Genomic DNA, 19,376 nt, shown 5'->3' with positions numbered 1-19,376 from the left:
GCGTCGATATGTGGGATGGTTGGTTCGCAGCCTAAGTAGCTGCATGGTTGGTTACTTATTGTTTCAACATTCCCCAACTTGGAAGGACATGTACAAAAAAGAGAAACTGACATACACTATCGAGCAGGCTGGCAATTAGCACAAATTTCATGGTTGCAAGCTCCGTTATCACACAGAGGGTGGCGATTGCCAGTTTCAGTGCCATGATTGAGGGACAGCAAACAATCAGCTTTTCCACAATAGTCCAAGCTCGTAAACATCGATGTCGACCTTTGCTCATCACACATGATCCTCCTGCCAGACGGGCCAGTAGTGGAATTTTCGCAATAATTGATACCGCCGAAGTATCCATCATGCCCGCATCGGAACCGTCTTTTGTTTCTACCACACATAGCAAGAATTGTTTTCGGCCAGTGACAATGTTGATCAGATTTAATGAATGATATAGATGATGTGCTAGATGATGTGCTGAGCTCTGGCTTCCATTCCTCAACTTCATTACCCTTTATATAGCTTCAACGATCTCAGTACGGCGCGTAATACATTGACATTGGATGAGTTTGCTCCCAAGCAGGAGCATCATGAAACCGCAATGTATGCATCCTAATAAAGCATGAGCGACACAAACCATCATCATCCTGTCAAAGGGACTTGACAACCAACCAACCAACCAACTGACCAAGTTGTGATGTTATTATTAGAGTTGGCGCTTATGTATAAGGTTACAAAGGTTATTTGTGTGGGTCTTAATGGTGCCTAACATCTGGAAGTGGTGTTAATCTCTGCTGTAAAAGTATCCTCACTGTCCAATAAATTGAAAACTTGCCTATCCTTGAGCCCTATGTTACCGCACTGATTGGTCGGGCTATTGATGCGCTGATAATCACGTGTTTGGGCCAAAATACATCTTAAATCTAAAGCCGCCTACATCCCCCTTTTCAACATAAGAATGTTTTTTACCTGTGCAAATCCACTGAAATTGGTGGGGTGGTTGGCTGAGTGGTAAAGGGCCAGTCTGGAATTCTTCTGAAGTAAGTAGGTGTTCTGTTGATTGGGGAGTTGACCACATCAAACAGAAGATAGTGAGTTTGAATCTTGCCTCAATCAAAAAAGAAATCTTTACCATGGGGAATCCCATTCCCTAGGAGAACAGATGCTATTCTGTTGGCAGTTATAATTGATTGCTATAGATCAGAAATATATATAAGTTAGATATAAGATGTACTGGATCTGTGTGATTTACAAAATAATTCATTTAAATTATGTACTTTCTATTAATTTGCAAAATATCAAGATACTTTAGTTATATTCAAGATTTTGCAAGTTTTCTCTTGAGATATAGCTCTAATCAGAAGAATAATGCAAGTTGTAAGAGATCTGATATAATCTTTTCTGGAAATTATATGCAGTTTGAGCTTAGTTAAATGAAATGACTTAACTGAAGTCTCTATATTAAGAAGAACACATGTCTGTAACTGGTTGGACAGATAGTGTGGCCTTTATAGTCTCTGACTGCATAAGGCCTACGAAAAATATGATATACACACACACACTCTCTCTCTCTCCACCGAAATCATCTTGTCCTGCTAAGATGACTTCTAATGAAAGTTCCGAGGCCACTCCGCATCCTGATTCGCCATACGATATTGTCAACTTTTGGTGTGGTGATAAAGATAAAACCGAAATGACTGTGATGTGCTATGATAGGCGCTTCGATATTTTAGCCCTAGCCAAAAACATGGAGGAGTGTCCAGCAATCAAACGTGAATTTTGTGGTTTGATAAAGGACCTCTTGTCTATGGATAACGATGACTTCCAGTTTAAGCCTGGCCAACCAGACCCAATGGAGGAGATGTGCTACTGGATGGCAAAGGCTTGTTTTGCACACTTCCGTACCCTGGCGCCTCGTCCAACTGAGCCGCGGATAATAACCTTAGAGGAATATTACACAACACCAGCAATTCATTTGACCATAACAGTCAATGATGGCAAACTAACTGCAATCCAATCCTCACACAAACCGGATGACCTTATGCCTCGAACCCGCCTTTCGTTGTCGTATACTGCTATGACTGCTAGCGTTCCTCTACTCGAACCTTCAAAGGTGAAATTACCCTGGGATTCGGAACATGAAAGACCATTACGACCTTCAAGAGTGCTTGTGGGTAATGAGGGAAAGGAGCAATTTTTCAAACCAGCTTATCGAGAGCTATTAAAACATAGCGAACGCGAAATCAAGACACTGCTCCGCCTACATCAGTTAGGGCTAAACGACAAAATTCGGGTACCTAAAATTCACAGTTTTGTTTCATCGGGAAATAAGAGCAACATGGAAATTTGTGGCATCCTAATCACCTATATCAAGTTTCGCCGTACGTTGGCTTCTCGAGATGAAAGCGCACCGATAGGTATATTGAAAGTGAGAGGGCGGCCATTGCACTCATAATGAAGATTCCAGCCACTATATGAGTTGTTCTGTCCTGCAAAGTAGACACACTTAGATACTGTCAAAAGTCAGCATCGCCTTTCTTTTCTATCGTATCACTCTCACCTCGTTTAAAATAAGCAAAATCAGCACGCAGCCTGTCTCTATATCGAGTATCAAGTGGAACGAATCTAAAACATAATTAAGGGCAATGGACATCAAATAGCTGGGCCACTTACTCTTCTCATAGTTTACTTGAATTGCGAGGAAAACAGAGACGAGCGAACCGAAGATGATAATTCCATTTACAGTAGCTTGAATAAGAATGAGTCATTTCTTGCTCAGCCCTGGCTGGCTCAGACCCTCAATTGACAGGAGCCAGAACGCAAGGCTTGCTCCTGAACAGATTGAGGCTGTTGCTGAAGCTGTAAGTTGGAATATTAGTTGAAAGTCCATTTTTGATTCTTTTTGCCAAAGATTGGTTACTGTGACCGTAGCTATCCTATAAATATTCCAAGCAAGCCTATACTGCTATGGCTTCTTGAAATCATATCTTGCTCAGCGCAACACTGATCTAACTTACCTTGCGTGTGTAAGATAAGACACTACTCCGTATGCGAATATATATCATTCTAAGCTCAGTCCTGATGTTTTTGATTTAGTTCCCTACCTCTTTATCATGGTTCTATGGTCAAGATAAAAATAGGACCCACAGCCTATGATGTGTCTAAGACACTTCTTTGCAGCCGTTCACCATATTTTGCAGGAATGTTTAATGGGAAGTTCAAAGAAGGGCAAGAACAGTCCGCAGTACTGGAAGAGATTGAGGGAGTTGTATCAAATCGAAGTTTTCGACTATTTCTCCAGTGGCTGTACCTCGGCCGTGTTATTCTTGGCAAGGAATCGCCAACAGACTGGATATCTGTGATGATTGAATTTGCCAGGCTTGTAGACATGCTAAGTATCAACAATGTGGAATCACAAATCATTGAACATATCCGCGCGACTATTTTGGACAATGTTCCAGATATTTATTCAAGAGACAGACTTGTTCGTCACATGACACGTGAAAATGTCTATGCAGCTACTCACTTACTGAAGGGACATTCAGTTCGGTGACTACTCACTCAAGCAACAATAGACATGTTCCTACATTCTGATACTTTCAAGTTCTCAGACGAGATTCAAGAAGAACTGGAGTTCGCAGCAGATGTTTTACAAGAGCTTAAGGTGTCCCTTAAAAGTGTGAAAACAGAAAGCTATATGCGCATCCATTTCAAGGAGCCTTTGAGTGGGAAACAGGTATTATTTAATCCACATTAAATACATACATTGAAGGGAATCTTGCTGTATGAGCTTCTCTGCTTGTACAGTTGATATTGAGCACTTCCTTTTATTCAATGAGGGCCTTCAACATAATACCCATTGAACCAGAGTCTGCTGATAGGATTGACCCTCAACTGGTATGGCTGTTGAGATATCACACATGGACAACTCTCTTTAGATCCTGATTCCTTTGAATATCTTATTCAATCTAGTATGTATATGTACCATGCAATGTTACTGTGGCATCAAGCCCGCAGAGGATTTGAGAAACAAGTTACAAAAAATAAACACACCAATAAAGGAAATTGTTGAGGTACCAGCCCTCAATATGCCGCGTCAACAAAGGCAAAGAGGGGGATCCTGGTCCACAAATGTTTTAGGTCGCAGGTGTATTGGAAATCTAAATTGGGCCGAGGGCGGACAAAGGGTGGTGTGAGACAGTTCCATGCTTTCTCTCAGCATGGTTCATCAATGCTGATTTACTCTCCAGCTGTTCCTCACAGATGCTGTATTTAACCCGCATGTCTTTTGGATATGGTATGACATGAATGTCAACAAAGTGACAGGTGAGTGACCCAGGTGTACAATAGTCTTTAGACTGCTCATGTTCTGGCATATGAGGATTTCCCAGACAGAGAAAGCAAACTGTTGGCTGTTCCTCTTTCTTTTTAATGCAGACAGACACAATCACTTGAGAAATGGTGTTCTGTGCCCATCAGACAAAGAGCATCTTTGCCTTTTTGTGGAAGGAGCAGATGATAAGGAATCCATGGCAGGATGTTTCTGTGCAAGGTTAGGTTGTCTTGTGGGTGATCCCTCCTCCACATCACAGAAAGCAATGACCGCATTGATTGCGGCAATCCAGCACTGGTATTCCTTTTTGACAGTGGCGCCCGGCATGCTCAAGATATTATTGAGCAGGATCATATGCTGCGGGGTCATATACCCTGTTCACTCCAGAGCACCCTTCACCTCATCATTCAAGAACTTCCCAGCAAGTTGCCTCTCGCAGTCAATCACTGGCTGCTTGTTCTTATATCTTTCCAGATTCTCACGCACTAAGTGGTTATGTTGCCGTTGCCACTCATTCTGAGACACATGCTGTGCCCAGAGATGCCTCCAGACCGCCCCTCTGTACTCTTCCTCGGACTTCACCACACAGTCAAGCGCCTGTTGAGCAGGAGCTGGTAGCTCCTTCTTCACTTTCTTCTGATTCTGGTAATCACTGAAGCTTTGCTCAAAGTCCTGTTCTGCTGTCTCGAAAGCCTGCTTCATCTTGTCCTGAAATTGTTTTCTTTCACAGACCCGCGTCTGCAGTGTTCGCACGCGCGGGATGTTGTTGACGCAACTAGTGTCCTCAAGCTTGTACAGTCAGCGGGGATCAATTGACTGGCTCATGGATGCTGCAAACCACATCAGCTGTTTCTGAGCCGGCAGTCCCTGGACAATGGCCTGAGCATCAACATGGATGCCCACGCTATAATGTTTAATGAAGGTGTCAATGCTCACATGCTGCAACATCACGTTCTGGAGCTCGTTCATCACATCCGCTGTTCAACAAAGGAGACAGTGGTGTTAGTAAGGACATGATCATTTTCAATGTGAACAAACCAGATAACTCATGGCTGTCATTAAATGCTTTCGCCGTCCCATAACGGAGACCATACAGCTTTGTGACCTGTTCAAACCCTGTGATTTCGCCTCCCTGTTTCATCTGATATTGCAGGGCTCCTTCCATTAGTCGCTCCTCCAAAGCAATTCGAAGTCCGTCGGATTGGCGCATTCCCTGACAGAACACAAAGTGATCAAGAATTTCATCTTTCAATCTCAGCGGCTGTTCTCCAAGCCCATCCAGAACACCAAGGTTATACAGATTTTTGGGACAGTCCAACACTAGGCCGTCTTTGGAGATATTCTTGAACGCCTGGATACGGAACAGCATCCCGAGAAGGAACACATGAGGACTGAGGACCAATGTCAGGTCAAAGATGATTTCAGGAATAGGGAAGGTATTCCTATTCCATACATAATTAGCTATATCTGGCATGCGACTTCACGTGGAGACAGCGACGCTAAAATAAAAAGGGATTGCCCAGGACTCACTCTTCCTTCTCGCCTAGAAATGTCTTGGTAAACCTTGGGGTTAAGTAAATAAATAATCGTGGGCGCCCTCCGTCTGGGTGACGGATGAGAGTCAGCTCAAGATCCCAATAATGTAAGTTCAGCAGAGCCCCAGGGTGGCTGCCTGTGATGGCTGCCAGCTGGCAGAAGAGGAGGAGTTGTATCCGAAGCCACCCAAACTGAAAAGTCATCTCCATTGTCAACAATAGCACGCGAGCGAACTCCGCCACATCTTCAATGTACATCGTCGCTTTTGGTCGGCGTCCAGAATGGAGGTCCTTCTCTTGAGCAACAATTGCCAGTACCTGTAAACCATCAGATGAGACTATAATTGATCTGATCACCTGTCACTTACATCCAGAATCTTGACAATGAGGTCTTTGCTTAAGCCGTGGCCTACCTCTGCCTTGTAAACCAGATGCCACCACTTCCAGAATGTCTCCAGCGAGCTTTTGTATTGTATTCCTGGTGTCCGGCCCCCTTTTTTGTTTCGTCGCCGACTGCATTGCCATGAGAAGAAAGCTTTGAAGAAACAGACTGTCTCCTTGGAGTTGGAAAGCCAATGGAAATGTTTGGCAGGGTCGTAGTTGCCCTCGCGGCAGAACCTGGAGAGACATACTATATATTAGCACCAGTCTTGAGACTTAGATCCCAGCTGTTTCTCACCAGTCCCAGTAATCCTGTGTCTCATCCAACTTAGCCTGGGTCCTTGGGCTGTAGCATTTCTGTTGTAGTTGGGAGATGTTGAGACATTCAGCCTCCTGTAAGAAGTACGCCACAGGGAGTTCCCATTCCTCCTCATCATCCAAGATTGAATTGTTGTCAGAAAGATCTTCCAGGCTGTCATCACTGTCTGGCTCAGACACACTGTCTGAGGATTCATCAGTAGCATTGTCAGAGAAGATGTCTGGTACATCAGTGGTGCTGCCACTGTTGTTGTCAGAGCCGACCGGTCGAGGGGAGCGCCGCATGGCAGACAAAGGAGAGCAAGAGGAAAGAATGCCTGGATAGAAATAGAGAGTAGAGTGGCAGAAGCTGATCTTCTCTAACCTGTTTGAAGCTGGCAGAGGAGAGATGAATGTGTGGGCGAGGTGGATGGCAGTTGCTCGGAAGTGGAGGAGGGGAGGGAGAGAGAGTCATGGTGGGCGAAGGCTTTTAAGAATCAGAGTGAAGAAGACGGTCGCGAGGGGAGCTGTTTCTGGCTCCCTCCCCAGAAGGCTTTGCAGGGGAGGGAGAGGTATGGCTGAACAACAAGCTGGCCCTCCGACGGCGGCTACATGATGTGTGGTTGTCAAAAGGACCAGGCCAGGCACGAAACGACAGGGTAACCAACCAGCGCAGGGCGTGGGAGTAAAGGCCGCTGGCCGTGGGACTACTTTCACATGACGCCAAGGCCGCCAAGCGTTAGCTGGACGCTCAAAACGGCGTCAAGTGTAGCCGCTTTGGGCGTCCGGCTAACTGTTTCAACGTTAAAACTAGTATTTTTAACTTATACTTAATATTCAATCTCAGATTAATCTGATTTTATCAAGTAAAAGCTATAGATAAGTTATTATACTCTAGTCTGCTGCTGTACTAACTAAGAAAAGATAGAATAATTATAATATCAGAATAACTGAATTCTGATTACAAAATAAAATTATTCTTTACTACTCTTTTCGATCATCTGGCGAGCTGGCAGCCAAAACAGGCCTGTTCTTCAACTCACCAAAGTTCCTCTTCACGCACTCTCTCAGGTAAGTACTTACCATCCACGCACCACACCTCACACCACATCTCTCATCACAAAACCGAACAGCCTCTTCAATCCCTTGATTGCTTCACCGGTCACCCTCCTTCACCCTGGACGCCCTCTCAGTGTCGCACTTTTCACAATTCTGGAAATGGCGTCGCATCCCTTTCTACTCACCTGGCCACGGCCATGACCTGCCGTGGCTCTAGACTCGTCCGCTCGCTCACCCAGCGGCTACATCATGATAGATACACCCTGGCTCGTTAAGCAAAATGTGAGCAAAGGGACACCCCAATTTTGGTGACTGCTTTGCTCATCCATCAAGCCCCGTCATGGTTCTGCTGGTGGCCATTTCTTTTTCTTCTCTCGCTCGGATGTCTTTTATTTTGTCCTCACTGTTTTCTTTGGGTGAGAGCTACTAGCTATACCCATTGCTTTTCAATCAGGCCTTCGATGCTCACTCTGTGATTGGTCTCTCTCATTCACGCTGTCTCCATCCTTCTCAAGGCTACTGACATGATGACCATCTCTGAAGCGAAGGACGACCCTCTTGCTTTAATCAGTGGTGCGGATAGTGGTTCAGGTGATAAGTGCTTCTCAGATGATGGAGTTAGTGAAACAGATTGTACCTCTGTCTATTATAATGGTGATGACGATGTAGAGATGGCCTAATTGATATGCTGGATGGCGACCATTCCTGGCTCCTCAGAGGCCTAGCTGATGCACTGAAGGATGACAGTGACTGGCTTCGCAATGAGAAGGAGCGTCTGCCAGAGCACACTACCTTGAAGAGGAAGACGACCTTGACCCATCCCGTCTTCGACAGCGACGCTACAGCCCAAGGACCCAGGAGATGCTCTACTGGGTCAAAGATCATTGGGAACAGTGAGTACTTTTCTCAAGAACTACTGTCTAAGCCCTTCCAGAAGGGACAGCCTTGCGGGTGAGTCCATTTGAGGGCTAGTAGATAACATTGGGCATGTAAGGTTCGGCTGCTGTCCCGCCTGGGAGGTCGAATACTGAGGCATAGCACGAATCACCAGCCAGAAGCCACATGAGGGCAGCCGTTGCTGAACATTTCTTCTCAGAATGTCGCAACAGAGGATACTCCTAAGGCAGACCACATTTTATAGCTGAGGACCAACTTTCAGAGTTCCGCAGCGTGGACAGCACTCCTGAGGCAAACCACGTTTTTATAGCCACTCTTTCCCGAATTCACACAATACTCCTGAGGCAGACCACACTTAGAAGCGAGTCATTGGGGCCGTTCTTCCCAGGGCAGAAGCGCTCTCAGGGCGTTACTCTTCTTGGGGAAGTTTTCGCCCTAGTGTCATGGATCGCCCAAGGCAAGCCATCAATTTACTCAACAATGCCACAAGATCCCCGTCTTTCTTGGGGCATCCCAGGTTCTTAGGGAACGAACGTTCTCATGGCACTTGTTAGACTGGAGCAGGCCTTAGAATTGACAGTAAAGGTCATAGGTCCTGTTTTTCCCCAAGGCAGCCTTTTGCACCAGGTCCAACCACCATTCCCAAACTGAATGCTTTACATTCCCCAGGGCAAGGTTTGGACTGGGTATGATCACTTTTCCTTCACGAAAAGCCATAATTTTTTTGATAATTCTCAGGGCAACTTCTGATACTAGCAACTACCACCTTTCTTACCCTGCAAATCCTACCTTTGACTGTTCCCCAAGGCAAACCTCATCCATTTACATCTTTTAATCATCTCGCCGTCAATGGCTTGTGGCCGTGTTTTTGGTGACTACGAAGCACTGCCGCTGATGCCTGGCTTGGAAGATGTGAACCTAGGTAAGCCTTCTGACTTTCTTGTGTCCAGAAGTTAATAGGTGCTCGGAAATGAGGGTTACTTACTCCTGTTTACAGCGAAGCATGATAGCATTTTGTAGAGAGAAATAACCATAGAACACATGGTACATTTGGGGTATCAATGCTAGCCCAACGCCGACGCATTTGCACATATGCCCATCAAACTTTCCAACTGACAAATTAAAAATCTCAGATATAACCTGTTTTTAAAAAACCCCATCAAAACAAAATCTTTCTGACGGCATTGACACCACTAAGATCCCATTTCTCTGGAGCTGTGAGATCCATAAACCTCTGCCAGTCAGAGGTGACCTCGTCACCAGGTCTCATCATTTGGGTATATTCCCAATAATCTGGGTACCATCCCGCAAACTCCCAGTCAAGAATCCCTGTTATTTGGCGCTCTTTGTCCACCATGATATTTCTTGGAGCAATATCAGCGTGTGTAAAGACTGAGCGTGACGATCTCGGGAGCATATCTGGCAATGTATGCTCGTAGAGCCGGCCGCCAAAGTGGATGTATCGCTCGTAGATGCGTGCCCTAAGTTCTTCATCTGTGAGGATTGGTCTATGGGGTGGCGGACCAAGGTCTTCAAGAAGTGGGTCTGTTGAGCTTGAGCCATCCGCAGAGCATTGGAAAAGGCCGTCGCACTCTGGTGGTCGCGGGATACTTCGGAGTTGGGCAAGTAGGCCCCAGATTTTCCGACATATCTTCAGCTTTGTCACCTCGTTCAGGGACGCCCATAACTTGTCGAGGGACTTTCCAGGAATGATGGACATAGTTATCTGGCCATAATCATCCCTGATGTCTGAATTAAATACTCTTGGGACAGGCACAGAAGTGTGCTTGGCCACCAGCATCATGGCGTGCTCCTCGGATCGACGGATTGAGCCACCAAATTTCGTGACATAGGATGAGTCTCGTTCCACCACAACACTGCCCATCTGCTTGCGTAGAACGTGAATCTGCTCTGCTTCCAGAGGAACATCCCTATCTGCAAAATAGGCAAGCGGAAACAACGATTTTCCAACTCTAATGTACCATTCATCCTCCCGCAGGTTGGCGGGGCAGTAGGGAACTCCGGCAGCGAGTGGCGTTGCCATCGACGAAGGCAGGAAAGTTAGATACTGACAGTAAGTAAAAAAAAGGTGTCTGAAGAGGGTAGGTTGCCACAACCAGAGCAACTTTGCTCTTATGTGCAATCAGTGGCAGACAAACACCAGACAGCCCTTCGCTGGACAGCTGGTGGTTTCCAACCTTAAGGGCTACAGGTCACGTGCCACGTGTGCTTAGTTAAGAGATGATGTGTTAGCCTTGGCATATGCTAACACAACTCCCTCGCTTAACCGCCTGCTAATCTGTGGAATCCTATACTCCGTACGGAGTAGAGACCTAGTAATAGAATGTAGAATAGCATGTTGTTATCTATCCATCTAGCTAGCGTAGCGAAAACGAGTGAAAATCCAGGTGTAGCGGGTGCCAAGGTCAGGGCTGACTAAGCATAGGTTCCAACATAGTTAACTAGTTAATCCACCCAAGCAACCGTCTGCTCCAACACCGGGTTACCCGCAACTTTCCTATTTTTAGGCTGCCTTGACTACGCGCTCAACGTCAACCAACCATCAGCCGCAATACTGATTCCTGAGACTATAGTCTCCTTGTTTTCTGCCACTACCCTGGCGCCTACTACGTTATGCGTCACAGGTCCCTGCTTCCTAGAGCGCGATGTATGCATTCCAAGGATGCGCCTTGGTGCCCCTGCTGAAGGAAACTGCGCGTGATACCCAACCAAAGCGATGCAACACCTTTCCTGAAACAGATAGAAAAATGCTTTTCTTTTCATAGCTTTTCAACAAACGATTCGCTGGCGTCTGCGGTACAATATCCGTGACAATCTCTTTGGCGACTAACGGTCTGATGCCTTGGATGGCCAAACCCGCCCTTGACCTGATTCCTCTCTCGCCTTCAATCTCACAAATTCATAGTCGAGAATCTAAACTTTGAGCAAAGTGAACTATTATCTACTCTACTGCCTTTCCCCTGTCTTCTGGAGCCCTCCTCACCGGTGTCCAATCTGTTCAGTATCCAGAGGAAGTGAACCTTCGGTGCAATTCGACCAGGCCAGCAAACTAAGGTTCTGGATAGATGGCTTCTTATCCCCCTGCCGATGTCACTGGTCAAACGATCGGTCTTTTCCAGTACTGCCAGGTCAACGGCCAGCGGTTCAAGCGCAAACGTGGAACCGAGAAATGGACGCCTGTCCAGCCTGAGTCCCAAGAAACAGGTTCCCAGCAGCAACCATTTGTATTGTCACTCGTCCTCCAACGCCAAGCTCCCGGGGAACCGAAACACTGGTCTCTTTTCGTGGCCCGCGAGAATGAGCCAGGCATGGTCTACCAGGTTAAAGGGGATGCCCAATGCATGTCCTACCAGCCTTCGACTAAACCAAGACGCATCGCGGACTCGGACTCTTTCCTCAACATGTATGAGCTGGCTACGTTGACGGATGAAACCGCTGCGATTGTTAAACAAGTGGCTGAGCAAGAGCCACCCCCTCGAGCGGAGACACGCCGTGATGTTAAGGAAAATTGTCAGGGTTGGACGGTTCGAGTACTTGAGAAACTTGTTGCACATGGGATCATGCCTAGTTCTAAGCTCCAGATGGCTAAGTTCATGGTCGAAGCAGTCTAAATTGATTAATGTCGTGGGACTAGGCCCGTCGAGGGCTTGTTGTTAAGGTGAACTGAGAGCTGGTTTCCCTCTACCTACGCGTACATATTGTGTCTGAGTTATGTCTCGTCTACGTTATCATTTCCACATGGCCTTGATGCTAGAGGGAATCAATTGAGGCCATTCGTTATGCTTCAGACAATATAGATGAAACCTCATAGGTCCATTGAAAATGACACCATGGTGGTCCTATGGAAAGCCCAGCTCATAAGCCCTACTAGAGAATAGCTAAATCCAGGCTAGCTCAAACACAGATAGGGAGGTAAGACCAGTGAGCTAACTGGGTGGTAGCTGGGTCCCATGCGCTGCCGCAATGTGGCTAAGATATTGCGGCTCTGAGGTCAAAAGCTTCCCGCAGTTATGATAGGAACAGGACACTGGTTTCAAAAAGTCCATCCGTCGCAGACGAACAGTCTGAAGATGGTCTCTCAGCACATACCCGTTGCAAAAGCTGAACTGCCGTACTTTGGGATGGAGACTATCATTGTTTAGACACTCTGGACATTCTAGGCAAGAAGGGTTCTAGACTGGGTGCGCATTAGGGGATGGAATGGCTTCCGCGAGGGCTTTCGGCCTGAGCTTCGGGGCTAGGTGTATGGGGATAGTGAGACGGCTCAAAGCTCGACTGAGCCATCACTCCGAACCCATACCTTTTCCATATCCCGGATGATGCGTTCAATGTATGCCCCTGCAGCGCTGAGTTCCAGGATATGGGCAATAGCGCGATGCTTTACGGATGGTAGGTCGATCGTGTAGTTTGATGAGAGGAGCAGGGCCCGTGTTACTGAAAGGTGCTCCAGACAAGGGCATTTGACAAGTTGATTGTGCAGGTATGGCCAGTGGCGGTTGTGGAGTCAATGGCTTCAAATGTTAGTTTGAACAGGCTGAAGCACTTATGCAGGTCAGCTGCAAGGTTGATAGCGTTATTCGGATGATCGATAGTTGAGGCCTCGACTCAGTGACAGAGCATCTAGTGCTGGCGCTGAATCTAATCGGATAAAGCTGTTCTAGTACACTAAAAGGAAAAAATCCGACTCCCTCTCTTGTGTCTAGGACCCATGAGATTTTCTTCTTAAGGCCTAGGCAGAGAGGGAGAGTTAGAATCTGCTCAAGTTTCTTTTCTTTTCAGCAGAAGAAGAAGTGCCCTGGTGCCTTTTTGCGTTTGCAGAAGTGGGTGAGTAGGGCATCCTGATGATTTCATCTTTCATGATACGCTGCAAAGTCTTCATGACCTGTTCTGGCTGAAAGTAAGAGGCCAAGATGTCTTCAAAGAAGAATAATCTCAGGTGAAGAGCGACTGTTCATTAGAAGTTTGTGATCTTGATATGAATTCTTTGTGAGAGAGACTCAATAGTTTTGAAGAGAGATTTAAAACTGTTCTTGAATGTAGTCAGTGATCGTACAACGCGCCTGGGACCTTATAGAGAACCTTTTGTCTACTTCTCTTTCTTCTCTCTTTCTCTTTTTCCGTCAGCTTTGTATCTTAGCTCAATGGACTCTATTTGCTTTCTCAGCGAGTAGGATTGTCGCTATGATAGAAACCATCTGAGTAGACTATCAAGTTCAAAGGGTGACATGTCTCTGCAGTCAGTCTGTGAAGAATGATCTCTTTTCATGTCTGACTGCTTAAATCAGTTAAGGCTCTGAGCTTTTGGTCCTCCTCTGAGAGTATCTCTCACCTGTGATGCGATATATTCCTCATTATTTCACACTCACCCAGAGATGGGCCTCTATATATAGAGAGAGGTGTGTGCAGAAGCTCACATCCATCATAAACCCCCCCCTTTTTTCTCTCTCTCTCCCCCCCCCCCTTCCCAAAAACAAAAAAAAAGGGTGGACTGCCAAAAGCAACCAACCTCACAGCTCCCAAAAAAGCGCCTCATCAGGGGAACTTAATGTTACGGCGGCAAATCTAATCACTGAGAAAGCAATAAGAGTCCATTAAACTAAGATACAAAGCTGAAGAGGAAAAGGAAAGAGGAAAGCAAGAAGGGTAAACAAGAACATCAAGATATCCTCCAGCGCGTGGTATGATCAGGTGACTCGGGGAAACTATATTCCGGTCAATATTGACCACAAATTGGTCAAGGCCAGCGCTGTCACACTTAACTCATCCCATCCCATCTCCAGCCAAAATCCACTCCACAATGGAACTTGATGTAACGAGCACATGTAACCCAACCCAGTTCAGCCGGAAGATACAGGAGACACCCCCAGATGATTCATCACAGCAGTAACTTGTCAATCCAGCTCAGCTGAGACGGCACACACAGAGAATGAATGAGATGTTGCAGAGAAGGTAACAATGCATGGTGACCACACTTCCTTCCTGAGCATCTCTTCCACTGCTGATATAATGTCCCAAGTTAATTCATTGGTGATATGGTGCCCTGTCTGTAATCAAATCGCAAATGGACACTGTTTTGATGCCACCACATGCTGCAATGCGTGCATGGGAGCATCTCAGCCCTTCATTATCATCTTTCTGATGCAATCTCGAGCCGAAGATGTCAACCTTTCTGCGTCCCTCCTCAACACGCTAATGGCACACCCTGTCAAAGGCAAAGAGAAATAGGGTAAGGTGTATGATCCAAGAGGATCATCCATGCAATTTGCAGTATTCCCAATAAGGTAATTTTGTCATTGATGAGGACACAATGTGAATCATTAATGAACCAAGGCCGGAAGTCTCGGCTAGCGTTGCTGCGGGAGGACAGGGGAGGAAGCACCTGAAAGGAAGCCAGAAGAGCAAGGGATGGGAGGATTGGAAGATAGAGAATGTCATCGCAAGAGGTATTGAACGGACTTTTCATGTAGCAGAGACATGGTCGAGGCGCAGAGGGGAACACGAGAAGGACGGAAGGAGTCGGGGAGGGGAGAAACAAGAGAGGAAGGAAGATGAAGTGCGTGTGCCATGGAGGGAGGACGGACGTCCCTTTTATAGTCGCGGCGAGGGCCGCAAACATCATACGCGAAACGGCCGCGCCAAACCCGATCGGGCCACGCTAGACCCGACACGGGCGGCGCTAGACCGGGCGGGTGGACAAGCCTGAGGCTGCGCTCGCCAGATGATCGTTTACTTAATATAACGCTGCAAGTTTTATCTGCAGCTGTCTGATTATATCAAGTCTATAATTAATTCTTCAGCACTTCTAGTCAAATAAGAAAAATAATACTTCTCCAGCAATGAGTCTGTATAAAAAAAAAGCAGAATATTTATTATTGCATCTGTCCAAAAGTCTTCTGAGCCCTGATTCTTAATCTCAGTAATTTCAGTCCAGCTGAGATCAGTTTTAGTGATGTATCTGAAGACAGCTCTCCAGACATTCTCTGGTTGTCTTGCAATAGGAAAACCATCCAGGCCAGCGAAAACACGCCTCTATCATATGGATCCTGCTTTCCCTCTGCTAGTTGGATCATGGGGCCGTATTGAACAACAAAGAAATGCTGCATTAAGTAGAGAGCTGGTATCATGTTCATAAATGAAAGGGGAGGCATTCACGCACCCACTTCTGCCTTTTCTGACCTCGCCAGGCCCACTGTTAGTCGACGCTCCCACCCTTGTCAATTCTCCTAACCGCACCTCATCGCATGGCAACTTGAACCTTGAAGAAAGGGTGCGAATGCTTTCCAAGAGGCTTGCTGGCGAAGTTGGTGGCATAATGGGCCAGTGAGATTTTGGGTTCCATGCTTGGCAAGTGAGCGGAATGCGAACAAAAGCAAGAAAACTAGCCTGGTTTCAAAGCCCTCAAGCATGAGTCTGGTCAGTCAATGAGTCTGCTCCTCTGTCCGAATTGATTTGTTGGTTTTGTGGCACAGATTCTTCCTCATCACTTGTGTCAGGCAACATGATAGAAGGCAGCTTCTGGTTGGTTTCTCGTAATTTTGAAACATTGGCTGAGCTGAGAGGCAACTCAATTGACAGAGTTCACACTTTGGTGTGGGGATGAGAGTGAAGGGCTGCGACAGTTGAAGATGGGCAACGGGAGCGGCACTTGCACTGTTCTGATCAAGTAGTCTTCGCAACCAGGGGCTTTTCCAGCGGGAGAAGCCAGATAGATGGGAGAGTTGACAGTCAACTGCCGGAAACCTCGCGGGGTCTGTTTGTATTTATGATCAAACATACAAGGTTACCCTTTAGTTTTGGGTCTTTGGCTGGAAAAGGTGATGACATTGAATCACGGAGCATGGATAGAAATCAGCACCGCATTCAGGCAGCCAACCAACCAGCAGGAGAAAGGGAAAGGGTGATAATTAGTCACATGATATATAGAACTTAACTTTGTTTGGGCAAGCAAACTCGGAAGGAAGAATTGAAAGGCTGAGAGCCGAAGACTTTTCATCCCCCCTAAGCCTAAGACAGTTAATTCCCGCACTGGCCTTGGGCCGTTTTACCCGACTTGGCAATCTCCCTCCCCCATTTAGGTGGCGGATGTCCTCACCCAAGCCTCACCCGCCTCACCCTCGCGTGGGTGAGGCAGCTGGGTTAAAGCAGCCCGCCTCCAGCGCTCCTCCGAGACTAGTGCCAACAGAGTATTTTGGGAAAATCCAGATTCCCTCTTGACTATAGAAGGTACTACATATCCTTCTAGTCGGTAGTATTTTCAATGTGTCCGTCACAGTTCAATTGAAGATATATAGTTACGGGGAATATAGCCACAGGAATAGGTTCGGCGATCAAAATAATAGACACATGGTATATATTGAAAAAAATTCTGGTTGAAAACACCATATTCCTCTGACTCCGCGTACAAAAAGTCTCTGAAAACAAAAGTTTATCTCACAAACATGAAACGTATGCATATACAGATTTAAATTGTCCCTACGCTATGCATCGAATATACCTAGAGATCAAAGCTCCCATCTGGATATCTCTCTTTGGCGATGTTAAATCCAATCCACATCATCTGATAGGAATGATAGATTCGTCATCGCCGCTAGCCTTGGTTGGAGACTGGACGCCAGTTTGGAATGGAGCGGGATTCTTGTTGATGTAGGTGACGGTTTCAATTCTGGTGTAGGTCACGCAGGTAGTGCGTGGTGTGCAGCTAGTTGGAATTTCGGGCTTGTTGGTAGGAAGAGGGCTGCCGTCTGTCGTGCCCGGATTGGCCGGATATTCGCTCTTGTCGGTTGGAGAGACACCACCGCTGGTAGTGGGAGATTGGCTCGGGCAGTTAGGCCCGTTGCAGGGAGCGTTTGTTGGGGATGCACCACCATCCGTTCCAGTTGGGGCTTTGGTGGGTTCAGCGTCAGTGCTGCGGGATTCGATGGAGGAAGCATTACCACTCCCTGTGGCACTGGGCGGGGTGTTGCTGCTCGTGTCAGGGCCATCGCTGACGGAAGCACTAGCACTGGCGCTCTGGGCTGAGGAGATTTGTGTCGTGGAAACTTGAGTGGTGGAGGCTTGGGTGGGCGAAGTTGCAGCCGAGGATATCTTCTGACCTTGACCTTTGCTGTAGACTTTCATGCCATAGATCTCCCAGTAGGCTTCGGCAAAGTCCTTGGGGTTGTTCTTCACATAGTCCTCGCAGCTTGGCCCCTTTGCTCTGCAGACAGAGTCGGAATTCCATAGCCCCTTAGCCCAATCGCCGCAGAAGGCTGTGTTGAAAATCTATATTATCCACGAAGTTAGGACTTCATCCCAGAATGCAAGATTGAATAATTATTCAGAGATGACTCGACATACGATTCGTTGATCCTGCACAAACCTATCCAAGTCACAATCACCGGAGAACCGTGCCGAGGGCTTACCCCATTTCGACGGATCGGGGTTCTGACTGTTCACGTCATCGGGAATGTTGCCGCGCGGGAAAAACCAAACGGTGATTTCATCGCTGGTCCATTCCATGGCATACACACCGCCGTTCCTGTTATTGAAGTTTGTACCGTAGCTGTTCCCCTGGCTGGACGTGAAGAGACAACCCTGATTAGGGGCCTGGTTGGGAGAATTGACATCACAGTCAGGTGTTTCGACAACACCGGTGAAATCTCCATTGCTGTTGATCTTGCACCCCGCAGTGGTATGAAGGGCCATTTTGTTGATGGACTGCCGATTCACTCCCTCAATGATATCCATCTCGCCATGTTCGGGCCAACGACTACCGACAGTCCAGCTGCATGGAACAAGTTAGAAGCTAAGGAAGAATATATCAATGAATCTTAGTGTTCCTCTCACAATGCAGGCCAGACACCACAAATCGAACCGGGCATATGCTTGATATCTGCAACGATCAAGCCATGCTTATATCTCGCTTTCGTCTCCAGACGAACACTCCTCCGCCCGGAACCGGTAGCAATATCGGTAGAATCGGATCCAATACGGATAGAATTCTCTAGTTTCTGGGCGAGGTTACTCGAGAGGGCGGCCTCCTTTCCCTGATAGGCAACATATCCGTTGCTGGGATCACGCCCCTACAGCAAAGTTAGAAAACTTCGGCTCCCCATCCGTATGCGTCTGGAGAAGCGAGATCACTTGCACTGAAGAACTCAAACTTGTCAAAGAAATTTGATGGGTTGTAGTCATCCATCAACTCATAAGAGGCAGCGGCTAGCTGTGCCAGAGCAGCCAACAGTGTAACTTTGGCAGCACGCATTGTCGCTAGACTGTGATCTGCGTCTATAAAGGTGATAATTCAAAGTGCTCCAGGCACCAAAAGATTGATTCGAGAAAGGTAGAAACGAAGATACTGGCCGCAGGGGTTTCGGCTAGATATTAAAGAGAGTACGGGGCAGATATACAGCAGATATAGCTTTAAAAGAGCGGAAGCTTGTGTGCCCCAAGACCTGTCACAGAAAGACCGGGCAGACAAGAATGATCAAAGAGTGAATGACCTGAACGTAAGGTCAAGGGAGTGAAGGAGGGTCACTGGATGAACAATGAGAAAGGCCCAGAAGTCAGGCGGAGGGCCATGGTGATAGTTTAAGTACATATGGAAACAGAGAAGCAGGGGTGGATAGACAAGGGGAGGACGGAGCCTGGACTCGATTTTTGCTTATCAGGTGAAGCTATCGCCTCCCATTTGCCTGCTTGACAATGGCCTGGTCGGCAGTTTTCCCCAAACATGAGTGGATCTCCTAGCAGAGTTTGGCTTTGCTGGCGCCAATATTGAATGTGGAACGGACCCCAAATCTAGCCCGCTTCACATATATTAATCCAGGGCTTTGAAGAAAATATCCGGTGCACCGGCTTCGGCGAGAATGGGAGCAGTCAAA

General features: G+C 46.9%; 8 protein-coding genes across 8 annotated transcripts; 5 read left to right on the top strand and 3 right to left on the bottom strand.

The window, feature by feature from the left end:
- Nucleotides 1-1,591: 1,591 nt before the first annotated feature.
- Nucleotides 1,592-2,481, top strand: D8B26_008068 (uncharacterized protein; the record flags this gene model as incomplete). The annotated part of the gene is made up of 1 exon (XM_066125740.1): nt 1,592-2,481. The coding sequence occupies one exon, from the start codon at nt 1,592-1,594 to the stop codon at nt 2,444-2,446; it is 855 nt and encodes a 284-aa protein (XP_065981824.1). The 3' UTR covers nt 2,447-2,481.
- Nucleotides 2,482-2,750: 269 nt separating this feature from the next.
- Nucleotides 2,751-3,544, top strand: D8B26_008067 (uncharacterized protein; the record flags this gene model as incomplete). The annotated part of the gene is made up of 2 exons (XM_066125739.1): nt 2,751-2,852; nt 3,122-3,544. 2 exons carry the CDS (start codon nt 2,751-2,753, stop codon nt 3,542-3,544), a joined length of 525 nt encoding a protein of 174 aa, XP_065981823.1.
- A 1,093-nt stretch (nt 3,545-4,637) lies between these two features.
- Nucleotides 4,638-7,103, bottom strand: D8B26_008066 (uncharacterized protein). Its single transcript, XM_066125738.1, has 6 exons — nt 6,539-7,103; nt 6,228-6,477; nt 5,855-6,177; nt 5,363-5,766; nt 5,163-5,301; nt 4,638-5,099 (listed from the first exon to the last, which is right to left on the bottom strand). The coding sequence occupies exons 1-6, from the start codon at nt 6,841-6,843 to the stop codon at nt 4,703-4,705; spliced, it is 1,818 nt and encodes a 605-aa protein (XP_065981822.1). The 5' UTR covers nt 6,844-7,103; the 3' UTR covers nt 4,638-4,702.
- Nucleotides 7,104-8,120: 1,017 nt separating this feature from the next.
- Nucleotides 8,121-8,737, top strand: D8B26_008065 (uncharacterized protein; the record flags this gene model as incomplete). Its single annotated transcript, XM_066125737.1, has 3 exons — nt 8,121-8,261; nt 8,336-8,489; nt 8,706-8,737. The coding sequence occupies 3 exons, from the start codon at nt 8,121-8,123 to the stop codon at nt 8,735-8,737; spliced, it is 327 nt and encodes a 108-aa protein (XP_065981821.1).
- Nucleotides 8,738-9,209: 472 nt separating this feature from the next.
- On the bottom strand, nt 9,210-10,646 carry D8B26_008064 (uncharacterized protein). Its single transcript, XM_003071437.2, has one exon. The coding sequence runs from the start codon at nt 10,535-10,537 to the stop codon at nt 9,653-9,655; it is 885 nt and encodes a 294-aa protein (XP_003071483.1). The 5' UTR covers nt 10,538-10,646; the 3' UTR covers nt 9,210-9,652.
- A 933-nt stretch (nt 10,647-11,579) lies between these two features.
- On the top strand, nt 11,580-12,125 carry D8B26_008063 (uncharacterized protein; the record flags this gene model as incomplete). Its single annotated transcript, XM_003071436.2, has 1 exon — nt 11,580-12,125. One exon carries the CDS (start codon nt 11,580-11,582, stop codon nt 12,123-12,125), a length of 546 nt encoding a protein of 181 aa, XP_003071482.1.
- Nucleotides 12,126-14,440: 2,315 nt separating this feature from the next.
- On the top strand, nt 14,441-15,217 carry D8B26_008062 (uncharacterized protein; the record flags this gene model as incomplete). Its single annotated transcript, XM_066125736.1, has 3 exons — nt 14,441-14,463; nt 14,672-14,740; nt 14,845-15,217. The coding sequence occupies 3 exons, from the start codon at nt 14,441-14,443 to the stop codon at nt 15,215-15,217; spliced, it is 465 nt and encodes a 154-aa protein (XP_065981820.1).
- A 1,850-nt stretch (nt 15,218-17,067) lies between these two features.
- D8B26_008061 (uncharacterized protein) lies at nt 17,068-18,445 on the bottom strand (the record flags this gene model as incomplete). Its single annotated transcript, XM_003071435.2, has 3 exons — nt 18,340-18,445; nt 17,851-18,277; nt 17,068-17,775 (listed from the first exon to the last, which is right to left on the bottom strand). The coding sequence occupies exons 1-3, from the start codon at nt 18,372-18,374 to the stop codon at nt 17,068-17,070; spliced, it is 1,170 nt and encodes a 389-aa protein (XP_003071481.2). The 5' UTR covers nt 18,375-18,445.
- Between the last annotated feature and the right edge of the window lie 931 nt (nt 18,446-19,376).

This window comes from Coccidioides posadasii, chromosome 5 (assembly GCF_018416015.2).
Source record: "Coccidioides posadasii str. Silveira chromosome 5, complete sequence".
Lineage (NCBI taxonomy): Eukaryota > Fungi > Ascomycota > Eurotiomycetes > Onygenales > Onygenaceae > Coccidioides > Coccidioides posadasii.
The sequence above is the reverse complement of the archived record's forward strand: the minus strand, read 5'-3'. Positions and strand labels throughout refer to the sequence as shown.